An 18592-nucleotide genomic window follows, 5' to 3' on the forward strand; every position below is an offset into this window, starting at 1 on the left:
ATTACGACATAGATATAACGTACACTAGCGAGAACCCCTAAGCTAAACTAGGGAAAGGCCTACTAGGCCAACATCTAGGCGTACCTCGATAACTCTAAGAGGCTAGTCTAGATCGCGTAGTAGCAATACAATAGTAAAGACGAGATAGACGAAGCAGTCTAGGGGTTGATAGACGAAATAAGAAAAGCGACCTTACTTTACGTTCCGCTTGCCTAACTAACGACATAGTCTAAACTATACTAGACGCCGGAGTGTACTACGGTAGTAAGAGAAGCAAGGAGAGCCCGCCGGGTATAGACGAGTAGCTATAGCGAGGAGGCCTAGAACGTATATAGGGAGGCATACTAATAGAAGAAAGCTATAATACGAAGGGAGAAAGTAGTCGGCTAGAGGGCTATAGTAGAAGAAATCGCCGGCAAGCTAGAGAAGATATAGAAGCTAGCGAAATGGGCCCGATAGGACCCTACACAGGGCCCCTCCTTCTCTATCCTAGCGCTATAATCGCCTAGTAGCCCGGTTAGCGACCCCGAGGCCAAGGCGCGTCTACTAGCTAGCAAGTTCTTCCCGCCCCTAGTCGAGGCTAATCTAAGCGATATAAACAGCTCTACTCCCCTAGCCCCTAGCATCGCGGTCTAACAGGAGGTGTCCGAGGGAGAAGTTGCCGCTATACTAAGGAAGTTGCCGGCGAAGAAAGCCCCGGGCCGGATAGGATCCTAAACGAGCTACTAAAGAAGTATAGAGATCAACTAGCCCTAGCAGTTATAGCGATCTTTAACGCCTACCTATAGACCGGGTACTACCCGATAGCTTTTAAACAATCGACGATAGTAGTCCTACGTAAGCCGTAGAAGGAAGACTATACGTAGGTGAAGTCGTACCGCCCAATTGCGCTCCTTAATACTCTTAGGAAGGCGCTTAAGAAGCTAGTTATAACGAGACTCTCCGAGGCGGTAGAGGAACACTCCCTACTCCCGGACACCTAGATAGGTGCGCGCCTATAGCGATCGACGCTATCCGCGATAGAACTTATCACCTCTTAGGTAAAGGCCATCTAGTATAAGAATAGGGACAAGGTGGCTTCCTTACTTAGCCTAGACATATCGGGAGCCTTCGACTACGTGTTATACCCGCGGCTACTCTACATCCTAAGGTCGAAGGGACTCCCTAAGTAGCTTATCAACTTCGTACGGTCTGTTAAACAGGTACGAGTTACGTAGCAGTGGAAGACGGCGGATCACACAAAAGACGAAGAAGGACCCAATGGGATAGCGTGTATCTACATACAGTATCGCCGGTGTTGGTGTAGGTAGATGCTAGGTGTCCGGATGTTTGCCAGCCTATAGGGGCTGGCAAACCCTAGTCACGTGATCTATCACATGACACACCCACACCTACATGCTTGTCCTGCGGCCTGTATGTTCTCAACACGGTCCTACCTCCAAAACCGTAGTACGTCGATCCTAGTCGGCTAGTATAGAAGCCTATTTCAAGTAGTCTATACTAGAATCCCGTAAGGCTTAACGCTAGTACCTATTCTGTTCCTCTTCTTTATAGCGACGCTGCTCCTAGCCCTAGAATCCTAGAACACCGCTACGAGCGGCTTCGTAGACGACATAAACATCCTAGCGTAGTCTTCCTCGACTAAGGAGAACTGTAGGCTACTAGAAGAGAAGCACAAGATCTACGAGGACTAGGCTAGGAGGCACGGGGCTCGGTTTACCCTAGAAAAGTACAATCTAATACACTTTACGCGCCGGCCACGGTTCTATAATATATAAGCTTCTATCTAGATATAGGGGTATACGACTAACCCGGCAAATTAGCTTAGGATCCTCGGACTATAGGTGGACCTAGCGCTACGGTGGAGGAAGTACGTATAGGCAATATTACGGAAAGCTAAAGAGAATATAGCATTATACTAGAGGCTCACTACGTCTATATAGGGGGCGGACTTCCGGCAGTCACGACTTCTATATACGGCTATTATACGGCCGGTCCTTACCTATAGTAGCCAAGTGTGGTCCTTAGGCGAGAGGGCCTACCTATCGAAGGGACTCGTCGCGCCGCTAGCGAAGATCTAAAACTAATGCTTAAGGAAGGTTACCGGGGTATATAAGTCGATACTAACGAGGATACTTAAGTACGAGACCGCTATACCGCCGATCGACCTATATATCTAGGGACTATAGACCTCCTACTTAGGCAAGTCGGCATAGTACCTAGTATAGAAGGTTATCGCTAGTATAGTTATAAGGGCCCGCGAATTAGTACTAGCGTATAGGGGCATTCGACCCGGAAACGAGCCGAACTACCGGGCAAGGGACGAATAGCTAGTAATATAATAGGAAGGTAAGAAATCGTTTATAGAGCAACTATAGAAAGAGAGGTAGAACAACTAGGTTGTAGAGCATAGTAGACGCCCTTAGCTAGCGGGACAACCTAAGGAATAGTCAGCTACAAAATCCGCGGTCAAGCACCCCCTAAAGCTTATCTACTACCGCCTTACGAGGGCATAGAGTAGCATAGTAACCCAACTACGAAGCGAACACATCGGCCTCTAGGGGTACCTATTATAGAGGAAGGTTCTAGGATATACGAATACTAGCTGCCCCTACGGCTATCGCTCCTAGAACGTACGGTACGTACTCCTCGTCTGTCCGAGGTAGTCGCTAGGAAGGGGGGAGTAGATAGCAAAGGCGAGGAACCGGACGATTAGGGCACTTCTTAACAACGCTAAGGACCTACGGCGCATTACGAACTAGATACTAGAGAAGGGCTAGCTAGAACAGTACCGCCTAGTAGGAGCAGTATAGGAAGAGAGGACACGACGTAGCGCGACGAGACCGGCTAGGAGCGGGGGCTAACGGGGTAGTGACATAGACTACGTACGTTCAGAGGGAAAGCTAAACTAGATAAGGAGTAGTCGGGGGCGGGAAGGGTTTTCACCTATTCGGGTTTCCCTTTATATATAATAATAGATATATACCTATATAGGCCGGATAGGGTCCTAGAATAGGGGAATAACAAATCTATCTATCTATATTATACGAACCTTTAGCTTACGATACCGCCTAATAAACCTGTCTGTCTAATTGAGACTAGCGGGCTTAAGACCCTTCTCTTATAGTAATGAATCGGCTATTACTCGTATACTAGCCTTTAATAGCGGGAAACCTCTAAGATCTAGCTCGAGTATATACTTAAGTATTACCCTCTCTTCTAGCTCTATAAGCTTCTTCGAATTAGGCTCGTAGTCACCCCGAGGAGGTCGTCTATTCAATCGATACCCTAGTATAGTTCGAGACACGTCGTATACCTTTATAGTAAGTCGATTCGTGATTATCGCGTCGCGTTTCGTGGCCTAGACAGCTAAGGTCAGTTTGGCCTCGTTTGAAGACAATATACGCTATAATAGTAGTTGTATAGCTGTATCTGTAGAAGTGGTACAGTTCTTAGTAAAAGTGGCCCGCTCGGTAGTGAAGTATATTAGCTATTAAATATAACTTACTAGATTAGTAAAGCTAAGACTAATTCTAAGGTCTAGTAGTAAACTTATAACTTTCCTAATATTATTCGTCTCTATTACGTCCGCTCCTCTATATCTAAGTATTGGACCGTAAGACTAGTACTACGGTAGGTGACTACGTAGGAATCCCTTGTGTTGTATGTTTTTTGCTTTTTGCTTTTTGCTTTTTGCTTTTTGCTTTTTGCTTTTTGCTTCTTTTCTGCGTTGAGATTGTGCCGGCGTGAGGCCGGCGTGAAGCCGGCATGAAGCCGTCCGAGCATAGGACTTTGCGATGTACTGTATGTTTTGATTGTCCTCGCAGCGATGGGCATGTGATCGCCAGTTTTCAGATGTGGAAGCAGACTTTTACCGCTCAGGATCAAGTCAAACGGCTGCAGAAAGCCACTATGTAGTCTTCAACACCAAGCCACACCGAGCAGCGGGGGGTAGTAGAACGCGTCGATCCGGGTAGCGCCGGTGTGGGTGGTGAAACAGGCGAGGTTGATGAGGTTGGTGAGGTCTTGTGGTAGGGCATGGATTCGCTTAATATAGCTATCCGTGTCCGACGTTGAGAAAACCGGAAGAGGACCTGGTGCCATTACGACTAAGTCTGTCGTTGTTGCCTGCTTCGGGTTGCTGCTGTCAGGGGGTCGAAATTATCTGCAGAGCGCATACTCGGTCGATGCCCTCCAGATTTCGAGAGAAGCCACGTGTGGGCATTGAGATGTACCGACACTATGAATGATCTGACCAGTGGCTATACGTTCGCATGCTGCTTACGACCCTTCGCGATGGATGAGTGGAGCATGTGTTTGTCTGGGCGAATACGTCTCAGTGAAGTAAGCATCGCATCCATTCGCCATCATACGCGCTGCCCAACCCCAAGTCCAATACGACATAGCTGACCTGCCAAAATAATCGCCAGACGGCTGCAGTAGTTGTAATCTAGTACATCCAAGCTACAAGAGAGGGTATGTACAACAAAGGAAATATGCCCTGTTCACTGGTGTTGTGTTGTGTTGTGTCGTGTCGTGCTGTCCCGTCCGTCACCAAAGTGCCCCATAGCGACAAGATCGGGCCCAAGATAAGAAGCTTCCCCAGCCTCATCTTGAGGTGTTCCTCCATAAAACGCCATCCCATATGCTGATGTACCTCCCATTTGCACACCTTAGGTGTTCCCGCGCCTTGTCCCTTTCCCATGTGTCGCTTCCCAAACCATTCGAACCCGTTTACTCCAACATCGGTACGCCGTACAAGAATTCCGTTCCTTTCTTCTTCTCAAGCTTCTTTTCTCTTCTCATGCTGCATCCTGCGAGTGCCTTGACCGGAGCCAGATTGTGACTCGCGTACAGCATACATTGCCGTTCCCACGGAAGTGCTATCAGCAGCATGGTGCTCCATCTGATTATGTTGGATCAGTTTCGAGCATGGCTGTGGCTGTCATCAGGAAGCCGGAAGCGGCGAAGCACTTCACGCCGTTGCACGAACATGAAAATCCGTCCTGAGTAGGTTCAATCCGTCCTTGTTGTGTAGCATGCTCGTCATCTCTCCACTTTTGGCCAGCCATTGATATATGTCATGGCAACATAGCCAAGAACGACCACCGCAGCGAAGCTTCCATAAGGTAGCCCGTAGTAGAGCAAGGCATCATGCTTTTGGCCACCATGTGCACTGGGTTGCGGCCCTAGTAGCTCCTGTGAGAGATACTGTGTGATGATTCTTGCTTGTTCTTTTGTGATGGGCTGACCTTCCTCGGCGCCGGCTCTTTCCAGTAAGCTGACTGATGTTGGACTATCACCCGATGTTGGTACTATCGCATGCCCGTTCGCTTCTGAGATTCCGTCGAGGTGCAAGGAGCGCTCGTCCGGTCGTTTCGACTTCGGGGCTGACCGAGCAGTCTGCTCTGAGTAGGCATTGTGCTTACGCTTTTGCTCGATCATTTCTTGGAGTGTTTGACGTGCTTCGTCTCTCTCTGCCTCGGCACTTTCTGCACGCCGACGGTACGATTCCATGGTCTGCTTCATCTCGTCCATCGAGGATCGCAACCTGTCAAGTTGGGCCTGGAGATCTGGATCCGATCCATTGCTCTCATATCCGGAATCCCGGTTGGTAGCGCTGCTGCTGCTCGAATTTGGACTGTTTTCCGCACTTGTGTGGCCTTCGTTAGTAGGCGAGTCCCTCCTCCCTCCTTGCTCCAGCCTTTGGGCTCGTTCCTCGGCACTCTCTCGTGCGCTTCGTTCCTGCGCAAGCTCATCCTCTAGATTCCTCATGCGCTCACTCTGGTTGCTAAGTTCACCCTTGGCTAACTTGAGCTCTTCGCATAGGCGGAGAATATCGCTCGAGTGATCTGCTCGTGTTGGCGAGGCGCTCGCTGATGGTGGCCGTGCAGTATCGCTGCGACGTAGCAGTGGCTGTATGATTGGATCCGCAAGTGCTCTTGCTACATCCGGCTTCTCGGGCAGGGGTGCCTGCGGCGGTGGCGCGGGAGGCTCCGAAAAGTGTGCTTTAAGGTCCAGCTTCGACTTTGTAGGTGAAGGCCTGGACTTCTCCGAATTGGACTTCTTCTCCAGAAGTGGTGCTGGTGGTGGCTCGATCTTGCCGCCAAGCATGTTTTCTATCGCCTGCCTGGCTCGTGCAATCTCTTGCGATTGTTGCATTGCAAGTTTCATCTCGTACTAGGATCGTCAGCTTCACTCAAGTTTCAACGTAGCTCCATGACTCACGTTCAGTTTCCTAACAATGTGCTCGGTGGTGATCGGGTTCAGCCAGTTCCTCATGTGCTGCGACTGGCTAAGCACGCCCATGCCCATGCCCGCTTGGCTGGGGACAGAATTCGCAGTGCCTCGACTGTTGATCGAGCCAACACTTCCTGCCCTCTTCAGCTGATGTGGGTTCGACATCAGACCTTGTCCTGCGCTCGGATCCAGGTCGCCGAAGTTGAGCACGTCGTTGCCCTGTCCGTATATGCCCGCGTGCTCGACCTTCGCAGCGACTTTATGGTGCACGACTGTCGTCTGATCTTCCGACACTATGTCGATACCCAGTTCCAGCACGTCCTGCTCCCTCAACTCCCTAGGCTCAGACTCCTTATTTTCCTGACTCAGTCGCATGCCATTTACAAAAGTGCCGTTGCTCGACTTGACATCGCGTATGAAAATGCGACCTTGTCTATCGGCATATATTTCTGCGTGTTGTCGTGAAAGTACCTTCGAATCGAAGTACCCATTGAGAGGTGTAGGTACTGTCTTTTGGTTGGTCTGTCGGCCGATGCGCAGCACATCGGGAGCATAGGGCACGGTGATCGTCTTTCGCTCGAAAGTCCCGTTCATAGGTATAAGGTGAAGTATGGCCGGAGGCATGGCCTGCGCCTGTTCCCGTAGCACTCCATTCGCCTGGCCTGTGCCGTTGGCCATTTGCTGCGAGGGCAGTAGCGGCGCATGTAACGCAGATATCGCAGAAGATGCAGTCGCTCCAGTAGTCACCGAACTCACTGGCTGCGGTCGTGCAGTAGATATTATGCCCGTCGCCGGCTCAGCCTTTCCTGGCGGCCACAGCCCTCGTGTCGGCTTCTTCCGTGTTGCCCAATGACCAGCGTCTGTTCCGGGCGGCTGCACTGCGCCGATGGTCTGCGGTTGAGGCGCTGCAGGTATAGTAGAGGTCGAGGTAGAGGATGCCGTAGATGCGAGGGAGGAGGATGAGTTTTGTCGTTGGGCGGTCTTGCGTTGCGACGTAAACATCCTGCTCACTTCATCCGAGTTCATCGCGCCAAAGCCGGTGCCGTCAGAACTCCATCCCAATCGCGTATTCGGTTGGAAGGAGGTCAAGGCGGGAGCAACTGCCGTCATTTGAGAAGCTGGCGCGGGAGTCGCAATGCGGCGGGCCTCGACTCGGCCAGTGGTGTGGTGCTATGCAGCGTGAAGTATTGTTGTTTCCGTGAGCGGTACGTGCCGATCTGCTGCGTGATATACCTGCAGACGATACGGATGCGAAGAGAAGTGTATGTAATTACAAGGTGATATCGTTCGTAAGTCGTTTCAGCCGTCTGGTAGAAAAGTGTCGCGTGTCTCGGCAAGCAAAAAGTGGGCAGTCGTGTCGGGTAGTGGAAGGAGCGAACGGGCGGAGGTAAGAATGCCTGGCCAGGAAGGTGCAAGTGGCGGTGGTGCTGTAGGGAGCCGGAGGTGTGGCAGCAGTAGGGCGAGTAGGGGTGAGGTCGCTGGTCGTGGCTGTCCTGGGCTGACGGGTGGTCACTGCACACTGGGCGGCAAGCAACACCAACCCGGTCGCAGGGCTCGACAAAGAGCCAGCGCTATAGCATGCCACCAATGACTGCCGGTGCTCGCGTGTGTCTGCCTCGTGCGATGGGCGTGGCAGAAGAAGAGGAAGAAGCTGTTTCGATCGTGTCTCGCGTCACCACCTCAGCAGTACATATGTAAGTGTCGGGCAGTCGAGGGGGAAGGTCCTGACCAATGCTTGGCATGGTGGACCGTGCTTTCCTGCGGTATGCCGAACCTCCGACATGTGTACATACTACAGCTCCAAGACGTTCTCAGAGTACTATACCGACTCATCTGATCAAGTCTAAGTGTTTGCTATCAAGATGCCGCCCGTCGCAGGAGCTGGAGGTATGGCAGGTCCATCGACCATTGACAAAGGTAGACCACAGTGCTGAGATACAGGCAAACATGCACTGACAGCTAGCAGCCAAGATGGGTGCCATGATGGGAGGCAGTATGTCGCAACTGCTGGCGCAAGAGATCGATGAATGCTGATGAGTTGTAGCCGTCGGTCTCTGCATTGGCTTCATATTCGGTGCAACAAACATCATCAGATTCGGACCCGGACCTAATGGCATGATGCGAACGCTCGGGCAATACATGCTGGGTTCTGCAGCGACCTTTGGGTAGGAACGATCACATGAAGATAAGCAGGATGTATGCTGATGGTAGGAGATTCTTTATGTCCATTGGAACCACGATACGAACAGAAAGCTCCCCTATAATGACGGAAGCCTTCAAGGCATCACAAATGCGACACGGACGACCGACGATAGCGGAGCATATGCAGAGGAGGAGAAAGGCACAGCAAGAGTCGTGAAGGTGAAGGGAGTAGTTGAAATTGTACAAAGGGCAAACAAAATGATACCAAAGGCATGGCAAGGCGTATAGGATGAGGGATGGGTTGACAGGACCCTGGAGGTGTCATGCTCAAACGCATGCAGTACCTTTCATGGCCATATGCTGAATTGTACAGTATGGTGCGGTGTCTTCTATTTTATGGAAAGGCGGAAGCTACATGAGATGTTCTGTCTCCACATCCAAGTCGAAGGTAGCCTAGGCTTAAGTTCAGCAGCACAGTTGGGGGGCCGATCAGCTAATCATCCTATGCTACTCATGCGAGTCGTGTGCAGCACGTCGATAGCAGCACTAACGCTGCTTAGACAGCTTTCAATACCGGCATCACATCTAGTTAGCTTGCTCCTGTACGATGTAGATAGTAGTGGCAGGGTACTCGAGCGATCATTAGAGCATCGGATTAGGCTGAGACTCGGTATCGTGCTCTTCACGATGCGATCAATGGCAGACAGTAAAGCGTCCAGGTATGGAGGCAGAACCCTAGCCCAGGGAAACTATGGCTTGTAGGGCAACCTGCAAGCGACTACTTGCAAGGCAAAGAACTACCTGTAGCAGACGATGAGATCTGAACCGTAGGGGGTGGGCTGTGAGACGAGTGCCTCGAGTCTCCATTGTCAAAGTCGGAATGGTGGTACTGTGAAAGTTGCCCATTGTCCTTGAGCCGCTCCGTCACTTTGTCTCTGATTTTCGCCAAGCGATTGCCTGGACCGTGCAGCCAGACCATCGCGACCTCGACCCTCTACTCTTCGCAATCGCAGCCGGTCTAAACACAACTCTTTCCCCTCCCGCATCGCGCTTTCCTCCTTGTGACGACGTCACGCGAGGTGGTTCATGTCCACTTAAGGCGCATCGCGGATTGCAGGTGCTGAATAATCCCGCGCTCGAGAGCTGTCGAAAAGTTCCTCGACTTCACAGCTCATCCTTGACCACCACCGAGTACGCGCCTTCTTCGATCAGCCTTCCTCAATGTCAGCGACCAGCAACTCGTCCTCCGCCCCTCCCCCGACTCATCACTAAAAGCCCGCCTGCCTGGATTCAGGCACGGGCTCCCACCTGCTTGGTGGAGCCATGCATCGACCAGACTGGCAGGGGCCCGGCCACCAGAACAATGCCGCGGTCCCTCTGCATCCACAGCATAGGAGGGAATATCATGGCTATCACCACGGCCCGATGACACCCGTGCCAGGCCCGATGTATGGAGGATATCACCCGGCGCCAATGTATCAGCAACAATACTACGCTCCGCGATGGCAGCAACAACCAGGACCGTACATGCAGCCGCATTGGGTACCGCCTATGCAACCTATGCCGCAGCAGTATGCGCAACCCAGGAGCCCAATGGTCGTCACTTCTCAACCTCACCAGCCAATGACACCAGCCACACGACCCCAGCACGCACAATCTCCTAGGTGAGTTATCTTGACTGGTGTATTGCTACCATGATGCACCTCGACGGCACGAAATACATTTCGGATGAGGAGGCCGAAGAGATAGCTAGGGTACTTCGCAATGGAGAGAAGGCGAGAGACTGGTTGCGGCCGCCGATCGTGCAAGACACCGTGGACGATGACGAGGCGTCCTCTTCGCATTCCCAAGACGCTACGCAAGCATCGCAGTCTAGCGAGTGGCATCGGAAGGCATAAACTAACGTACTCGCAGACCAGCTCCACCGTACATGCATCATCAGCAACAAGCGCCCCTTGTCGTGGCATCTCCGTCGCCTTCGCCTGCTCCCGCCCAAGCACCACCGCCATCCGCTGCACCACGAGCCGAGCCACAACGAGTAGAAACACCTCCTCCTCCGTCGCCACGTCGAGAACCCATCAACCCGCCTCAAGGCGTAAGCGAGCACATCGAACCCTTTTGGCCTCGATTGCCGTGGTATTCTGTTCCGGATGAGGCATTCCCTGCTCGCGCGATCCCCTCCAGGCGCCGACGACAAAATCTCCATTCAGCCGATGCTGGTATAGTGGCATTACCCACAAAACCTGGAGGAGAACTAGCACAAATGGTAGCAAATGAGGAGGATGCCTCTGCGCAGCAGGAATCTCAAGCCGCCTCAGCAGAAGAGCCAGTCTCAGAAACCTCGACTATAGCAGCGCCGAGTGAGCAGGAGACACCTGCAACGAGCCAAGCACCGAGCGAAAGCGACTTTGCAAATGCTTCCACACCTGCAACTCCCGCCCAGACCACGAACAACTCTCCAAAGTATGCCCCGAATCAGCAGCACACGCGACGCGATACGACGACCAAGATTGCCGTGCCAGTCGTTCCAGCGCTTCCAAAGGTACCAAGGGAGGCAACATCTCGACCAACCACAGCAGATCAAGAGGCGGAGACCACACCTAAGGCTGATGATGGACAATTGGCTGTCACTGAGGGGGCGGCCAAGGTTGAGGAAGAAAAGCCAAAACCTGCACCAGCGGCACCACCTAAGTCATGGGCCGATCTCGTGAAGAAGAACGCCAAACGAGCGGCATCTTCATCCACCAACAACGGTTCTGCTGTTGCTAATAGCATTCCACTGCCGAAGAGCGCATCTCTTGCGGATGCGCTGAAGCAGTACGACGTGCAGCGTGATCTGCAAGTATCCTTTCTCGAGCCCCGTGGGCTAGTAAATACTGGTAATATGTGTTATATGAATTCGGTAAGGCTTCACAGAGGACTTTGTGACTATCAACACTAACCGTCTGGCAGGTTCTTCAGGTTCTGGTCTTCTGCGTTCCCTTCTACAGCTTCCTGGACCAAGTGAGGCAACGAACTGTACATTCTATGAAAAGCGATACCCCTCTCGTTGATGCGATGATCATGTTTGTTCGAGAATTCAAGATCTTGGCCAAAGCGCCATCCGCAGGTGCATTACGGCCGATGCTGAAGCAGGAACAGCTGGAGCAGTATGGAGAGCCGTGCACACCCGAGTATGTGTACGAGGTCATTCAGAGGTTGCCACGATTCGCGGGAATGAGGGTGAGTCAAAACAGCACTGCTCTGTATCTTATGTCGTGCTAATCAGTCCGCAGAGAGGTCACCAGCAAGACGCCGAGGAGTTTCTGGGCTTCTTACTTGAAGGCCTTCATGACGAGTGCGTCAAGGTCATGCAGGGTCAGAACGACACTCAGCCACAGCAGAACGGTGCTTCTTCGCCAGGTTCTGTCGCCTCACCAACAGCTGCAGATGATGGCTGGCTTGAGGTTGGACCCAAGCAGAAAGCCGCTGAGACACGCACTGCCGGTCAGCAAGACGCACCAACACCCATCACCAAGATCTTCGGCGGCCATTTGCGCTCAGAGCTGCGCGTGCCAGGGAAGAAGGACTCCGTCACTTTGGAGCCATACAAGCCGCTTCAATTGGACATTGGCGCACAGAACGTCAACAACATAATTGATGCATTGAAAGGTCTGACTATCCCAGAGGCTTTTGAGGGAGACTTCGGTGGCCGTGGCAACACTGCCAAGAAGCAAGTGTTCGTTGAGACTCTGCCTCCGGTCCTGGTCCTTCATCTGAAGCGATTCCAGTACGACAGCAGTGGTGGCACCCAGAAGATCTGGAAGAAGATCGGCTACCCGTTGGACCTCGAGATTCCCAAGGAGGTCTTCGCGCCAGCCAAACGCGCCGGCATGGGAGCGACGAAGCCACTGCCGAAGTATCGACTTACCGCTGTTGTGTATCACCACGGCAAATCAGCAGCAGGTGGACACTACACCGTGGACGTCCTCCGACAGGACTCACGTGAGTGGGTTCGCATGGACGACACGATCATCCGGCGCATCCGGCCAGAGGACGTTGCCGAAGGCGGCAGCGAGGAAGACCCCAAGTTGCTCGCCAAAGCCCTCGAGCAACACAAGAACGACCAAGAGCTGCAAAAGCAGCGCAACATGTTCAGCGGCTTGGATGACGATGAGAAGCCAGAGGAGGACAACCGTCCGTGGTCGCAAGCCAACGGACACGTGAAGAAATTCTCGAACTCCGCGGCCGCGACTGTCGCTACGAACGGTACTGTCACTCCAAGCACTACAGGCAAGCGCACTCCAAAGCCTGTGACGAGTGTGCGTGATAACAAGGTAGCGTATATCTTGCTGTATGAGAAGCGCGAGTAAATCCGATGACTGCCTGGTAAGGGTGAAGAGGATTGAAAGCAGAAATGAAAAAAGACGTTTAAGACCTGTGATGAGAATACCGCTTCCTTGATTTCTATACTAATGCGCCCATGCCCTTCCTCCCTACGTCTAAGAGCAATCCGCATAGTAGAGAATGTTGCCAAGCTCATCTGAACCGGTCTGGTGAGGTGTGCAAGGGTCTCCGGCGTTCTTGCAGCGGCCTGTGTCTGTAGACTGCGGGAGGCGTTAGTCTTTGGTGTCCAGTGGTGTGGCTATGTGTGGAGATTTCGAGGGTTGTGTCCTCTCTGGATCGCGGAGGTATTACTTATCTTACTGCTTGATGTCTGCATTCGTGAACGTGCGGGCTGCTGGGGTCTTTGCAGTCGCCGAACATGCCCTCGGTGCCGGGGGGTGGTGTGCAGGTCTATTTTTAACGGCGTGGTCAGTCCGGGCTTTCCTGATCAAGTGGAAGCAGTTCGTCTAGCTGGTGGCTGCGGCTCTGATCGGCGTGCATAGAGCTCAACTTAGCCAGGCAGACGCCAAAGTGACTGCTGAGAGCAGGACTGCGATGATGGTGGACTTCATGGTCACTTGAGCGAACTTTGCTGGGTTGTACGATTGATAGGTGGAAATATATTGACTGACAGTACGTTGTGGTCTAGAGGAGGTTTTATATACTAGCACCATGTTCGAGACCATCCTGCAGTCCATACCCATCTTGGTCTCGTCCAGCGATCACCTTCTAGACCCTCGCTGCCAGGTATGTGGCCTCATGGCTCATCAGCGGAAGGTATCCTGCACAGCCAGACGGCTTGCTGAAGCATCCAATACCGTCAAGTCGGTTTCTGCGTCTTTCCCAGAGAAGAGATCGCAGAATGCGGCCGCACCATGGCTTGAATGGCGGATGGTTGGTGTACGGCAAGACCAAGGCCGTAGTGCTGACCGCTTTTGAGAATGACAATAGTAGGATTTTGAAGAGAGAATCAGTCTGAACAGCACTCTCTTTTCCTTTCACATTGAGGTGATCGCTTGCTACCTTCTTCATGAGATGAAGATTGGAGGGAAGAGGTTTAAAGAGATGTATGTATTTAGGCTGAAAGTTCAGGCTTCATTCACCCGGCATCGGCGAGTTCCTCAATGTGAAGTATACATATTCTTTCCATCTTCAGCCAACAACGGAACTCTGCAGCGATGTCCTTTCCAGCTTGAAAGACTCTGATCAGGACCTCTTTCGGCCTCCACATCAACCTCGAAAGCAGCCAAGACGAGCAAGAATAGCATTCTCGCCACCATGTCCCCAATCGCCATCTCCTCAGACACAAAGACACACAGCATAGCCTGCATACCTGCCGACGGCATTGGTCCAGAAGTCATCGATGCCGGTATTGAGGTGCTCAAGACTCTTTCCGAAGCCTCGGGATCATTCCACCTGAACTTCGAAAACTACGACTGGTCCTCGGAGACTTACAAGAAGACTGGCCAGTACATCCCCGACGGCGGCCTCGAATCCCTCAAGAAGCACGATGCCATCCTCTTCGGTGCTGTTGGAGCCCCAGATGTGCCGGATCATATCTCTCTATGGGGACTGAGACTGGCTATCTGCCAACCTTTCCAGCAATACGCCAATGTTCGTCCGACGAAGATCTTCAAGGGTACCGAGTCGCCACTACGGAAAGCGAAGACTGGAGATCTTGACTGGGTCATCATCCGTGAGAACAGCGAGGGCGAGTATGCTGGTCAAGGTGGTCGCTCACATCGTGGTCTGCCATGGGAGACGAGTACTGAGGTGTCGATCTTTACGAGACATTGTGTCGAACGTCTGATCCGCTTTGCATTTGAGACGGCACAGAAGAGACCGAGGAAGCACCTCACGGTCGTGACGAAAAGTAATGCACAGAGGAACGGAATGGTCATGTGGGATGAGATTGCGGCGGAGGTGGCGAAGGATTTTGGGGATGTTACAGTCGAGAAGATGCTGGTTGATGCGATGACTTGTCGCATGGTGTTGCAGCCGCAGAGCTTGGACACAATCGTTGCTACGAACCTGCACGCAGACATCCTGTCCGACCTGGCAGCGGCATTAGCTGGCTCGATCGGTATTGCGCCGACATCAAACTTGGATCCGACGAGGCAGAATCCGAGTATGTTTGAGCCGATACATGGATCTGCTTTTGACATTACTGGCAAGGGTGTCGCGAACCCTGTTGCGACTTTCTGGACTGCGGCGGAGATGCTGAAGTGGTTGGGTGAGGAAGAGGCGGCAGAGAGGCTGCTTGAATGTGTGGAAAGTGTTTGTAGTAGAGGCATCTTGACAAGAGATCTTGGAGGCAGTACTGGAACGAAGGAAGTCACTGAGGCTGTGAAGGATGAGATCAGGAGTTCTTATGGCAAGGCGAAGAAGAGTGTTTCGTAAAGCTGACATGACGAATAGATGAGAAATGAAGACCTCCCGAGCAGCATCTGAGGCTCAAGTGAGGCTGCTTCGTTGCACATGCAAAGTTTGTATCACATGCTGATCTCGTTTACCCATGGCTCGCCTTCTACTTACAAGTCGCAGTCCAAACCTCCAAAAAACTTCATTACAACACTTTCGACTGACACACACACCAATACTTACATCCTCGTCACAAGACAACATGGCCGGCGCCAACGACGCTGCGAAGCGCAAACGCGATGATACCGGCCACCGCGAGCACAGAGATAGGCTCACGAAGCTTGCGAGGTACGTACAAACGACAAGACGGTTGCTCCGCGTCACTGACATTGAGACAGAATGACGGTCCAAGACGCCCTGAAAGTTACCGTTGGGTCGGCCGACCCAGAAAACGAGAAGACCTTCCTCGTCAACAAAGATATGATCTGTGCGCAGTCACCATATTTCAAGAAAGCCTGCGATGCTGCTCAGAAGGTCGAGTCCGAGCTCATATTCCAGCTCCCGGACCATAAAGCAGCACACTTCGAAACATACATCGACTGGGTGTACACCAAGCCCGCCCAAGCCACACCTAACTTCATTCTACGCAGCAGCATCGGAAACCCCTGGGGCGTTGGCGGCCTGGTCAAGCTCTGGGTGCTCACCAACCATATGGAAGATGTGGAGTTCAAGAACCTCACAATGAGGTTGCTGGTCAACATGCCACTGGAGAACAAGATATGGCTGGCTAGATCGCCAAGGATGTTGCAGCAAATCGTGGCGAACACTGAAACAAGCTCGCCTTTGCGCCTTTGGCTACTCGACGATGTGGAAGCCCGCTATAGTCTAGAAGCCAATACCGGGCTCGACCAATTCGTGCAGCATTGGCCACAGGTCATGGTATCAGAGTTGCTGAAGAGGTTTGCTGCAAGAGCTCGTGCTGGAGCCACTGGAGGACCACCGGCGCCGACGGACCCTACGAAGTACTTTGAGAAAGCATAGAGAGGTTACAGATGCTTTCGGTGGACTTGAGACAGGTCAGCGGCTGAGGCTCTGGGTATGCATATAAAAATGCCAAGTGAAGTAGGAAGCATTTGCATCATTTGAGCAGCACATGCTTAAGCATGAAGTGGTAGCCTGCTTTTCTTCTCATTGTTGTACTTTAAAACTTCGAACAAACAACGAGGACACTCCTCTATAACCAATCACACTACCACCAATATGGCAGACCACAGCTTCAGAACAAAGCGCAGACGCAGAGAAGCAGAGGCACAAGAGAACGTGAACAAGCTTCTGAAGTAAACACCTATACCTGCTCCATCTGATGTTCATACTGATTTCCGATGCAGGCTATCTGAGGAAGATGTCATCTACGTCAAAGTCGGCGAGTTCGAGCCCAAGACTTTCCTCGTACACAAAGACGCTTTCTGCAAGCAGTCTCCTTTCTTCAAAGACTTCTGCGAGACGAACATCAGGCACCACGGACGGTTGGAGCTCATACTTTCGAGCACCCTCCCTGAGATCTTCGAGAAGTACATGAGCTTGGTATACACCAAACATCACAAGCTCGATGAGGCTGCAGAAGCAAGTGAAGGACTGCAAGCTGAACATCCTCGCTACAATAAGCGCAAGCTCTACATCCGCACCATGGTCAATCTCTGGTTTTAGGGAATGCCCTCCAGGACAACGACTTTAAGAACGAAGCCATGCGACATCTCGTGGACTTGCAATTCCAGAGCGTTCTGTAATTGGTGGACGACGTTGGACTGCTCTTCTTTATTGCATCACACACCACATTCCAGTCGCACCTCCGTTGCTGGTTGGTGGACTCCCTCGCACAGCTCATGGCTAAAGTCTCCATCAGTGAGGATAGTCTCAACAAGTGGCCTCAAGATATTGTTGTGAGTGTCCTCAAGAAGCTGGCCGTGCGGGTCCACAGCAGGGTATACGATGAGCCTTCGTTCCTGGGTGAAGTGAAGCAGTACCTGGAGGACTGAGCAGTCCGGAGCAACGCTCTGCGAGAGTCCGCTGAGATGAAGCGATGATCGATTACGAAGGCTTCTATACAGAGTGATCATTTTGGTCGATAAACGACAGGACAGATATCAGCAGGTGCAGACGGAGGAGTCGCATGGGCAGATACTTTCCTCTCTCTTAAGGAGAATAAGGGCCTTACCTGTCGTGGATGAGTAGCGTGCAATCTTGCACCTTGAGAGATAGTCGTTACTTTCAGAAGCCGATCTTGTCCCGCTGGTCTCGAATGGCTCGTAGACAGTCTTCATTGGTACATCTCATACATGAGTTTGTTAGTGTAGGGTTTTGCTTTGCTTGTAACTGGTATAAATCCTACGGTCAGATGCGCGACCCACGTGGCGCGTGCGTACGCTTGTGCTCTTGGCAGCACATGTGCCCCTTGAAATCGTAGCACTTCGTATTGTCCCTCGTAATCTGCGCGATTTCGAGGCTTCCTACCAGTAGGAGATAGCCAGGTACTTTGGTACATCCCAAGTTAGTTGTACGCCAGGTATTATCAGGCTGCGCTTATGCATCTAGCTGTACATCTACACTACACCCCCTGAATCTCGCGCTGACAAAGTAAGTAGGTTGACAGAAGCAAACAGCATCCGCGTCACGCTTGGAGATCGCAGCAAGGACGCATGCATCGTACACGGAGAGATCATCCGCGAAAGATCCGGACTCTTCAGCGCGGCACGCTCGTCTCACCGACCCGATGAGTGCATGAATATTGATCTCCCCAACGTACACCCTCAAGTCTTCCAGCAGTATGTCGACTGGCTGTACAATCGGTCCACCGAGCTGGAGACAGACCTCATGGACATTTTTCACTCCACCCGAATCGAAGATTCCGGCTGCAATCAACTCTACAAATACGATGCGAACCATTCCAAAGTACATGCGGTGGTAGATCTCTGGTCCTTAGGTGCTATGCTCAGAGACTTTAAGTTCCAGGATCAAGCTATGCGTAGTTTCTTCCGCCTGAAGACGCCCTGGACGACCAAGTGCAAAGCGTTGCAAGACCAAGTTCTCTACCACTGCACTCCCAACTCTGCTTTACGACGATTGTTCCTGGACCTCCTAAATCGTCGCTTGGCAATTGACAGGGTGGAGGAGGCAGATATGGAGAGTTTGCCGAAGGACGTTTTGGTGCATCTGTTGAAGAGGCCAGCGACCAGGAACTGGGAGTGCGAAGGCGAACAGGTGCTGCAATCCCCAGAGGTTGAGTCGTACCTTGACAACATCCATGAAGGCCATGAGGAAGTGAGTGGCACATAGAGCTGCCTAGAGGCCGTTGATCTAGCTTGTGCGAGTGCAAAGTGAAGTAAGGATGAGGTACTCACTTCTAGTAAGCACATGCTCAAGCACATAGCGGCAGTACATAACCTCTTCAGCCTTACATGATCACACTTCAACACAACACTTGAAC

General features: G+C 52.0%; 6 protein-coding genes across 6 annotated transcripts; 5 read left to right on the forward strand and 1 right to left on the reverse strand.

The window, feature by feature from the left end:
* Positions 1-5046: 5046 nt before the first annotated feature.
* CLAFUR5_14239 (uncharacterized protein) lies at positions 5047-7350 on the reverse strand (the record flags this gene model as incomplete). The annotated part of the gene is made up of 2 exons (XM_047913387.1): positions 5047-6180; positions 6229-7350. 2 exons carry the CDS (start codon positions 7348-7350, stop codon positions 5047-5049), a joined length of 2256 nt encoding a protein of 751 aa, XP_047769484.1.
* Positions 7351-8102: 752 nt separating this feature from the next.
* CLAFUR5_14240 (uncharacterized protein) lies at positions 8103-8599 on the forward strand (the record flags this gene model as incomplete). The annotated part of the gene is made up of 4 exons (XM_047913388.1): positions 8103-8157; positions 8207-8233; positions 8285-8405; positions 8452-8599. The coding sequence occupies 4 exons, from the start codon at positions 8103-8105 to the stop codon at positions 8597-8599; spliced, it is 351 nt and encodes a 116-aa protein (XP_047769658.1).
* A 1106-nt stretch (positions 8600-9705) lies between these two features.
* Positions 9706-12734, forward strand: CLAFUR5_14241 (putative ubiquitin carboxyl-terminal hydrolase 3; the record flags this gene model as incomplete). The annotated part of the gene is made up of 4 exons (XM_047913389.1): positions 9706-10046; positions 10297-11284; positions 11335-11604; positions 11658-12734. 4 exons carry the CDS (start codon positions 9706-9708, stop codon positions 12732-12734), a joined length of 2676 nt encoding a protein of 891 aa, XP_047769656.1.
* Positions 12735-14025: 1291 nt separating this feature from the next.
* On the forward strand, positions 14026-15147 carry CLAFUR5_14242 (putative tartrate dehydrogenase/decarboxylase TtuC; the record flags this gene model as incomplete). The annotated part of the gene is made up of 1 exon (XM_047913390.1): positions 14026-15147. The coding sequence occupies one exon, from the start codon at positions 14026-14028 to the stop codon at positions 15145-15147; it is 1122 nt and encodes a 373-aa protein (XP_047769660.1).
* A 78-nt stretch (positions 15148-15225) lies between these two features.
* Positions 15226-16149, forward strand: CLAFUR5_14243 (uncharacterized protein; the record flags this gene model as incomplete). The annotated part of the gene is made up of 3 exons (XM_047913391.1): positions 15226-15236; positions 15292-15456; positions 15507-16149. The coding sequence occupies 3 exons, from the start codon at positions 15226-15228 to the stop codon at positions 16147-16149; spliced, it is 819 nt and encodes a 272-aa protein (XP_047769289.1).
* A 219-nt stretch (positions 16150-16368) lies between these two features.
* CLAFUR5_20380 (uncharacterized protein) lies at positions 16369-18441 on the forward strand (the record flags this gene model as incomplete). Its single annotated transcript, XM_059463216.1, has 3 exons — positions 16369-16445; positions 16497-16808; positions 17751-18441. The coding sequence occupies 3 exons, from the start codon at positions 16369-16371 to the stop codon at positions 18439-18441; spliced, it is 1080 nt and encodes a 359-aa protein (XP_059319199.1).
* Positions 18442-18592: the final 151 nt, after the last annotated feature.

Source organism: Fulvia fulva, chromosome 13, assembly GCF_020509005.1.
Source record: "Fulvia fulva chromosome 13, complete sequence".
In the NCBI taxonomy this organism is placed as follows: Eukaryota; Fungi; Ascomycota; class Dothideomycetes; order Mycosphaerellales; family Mycosphaerellaceae; genus Fulvia; species Fulvia fulva.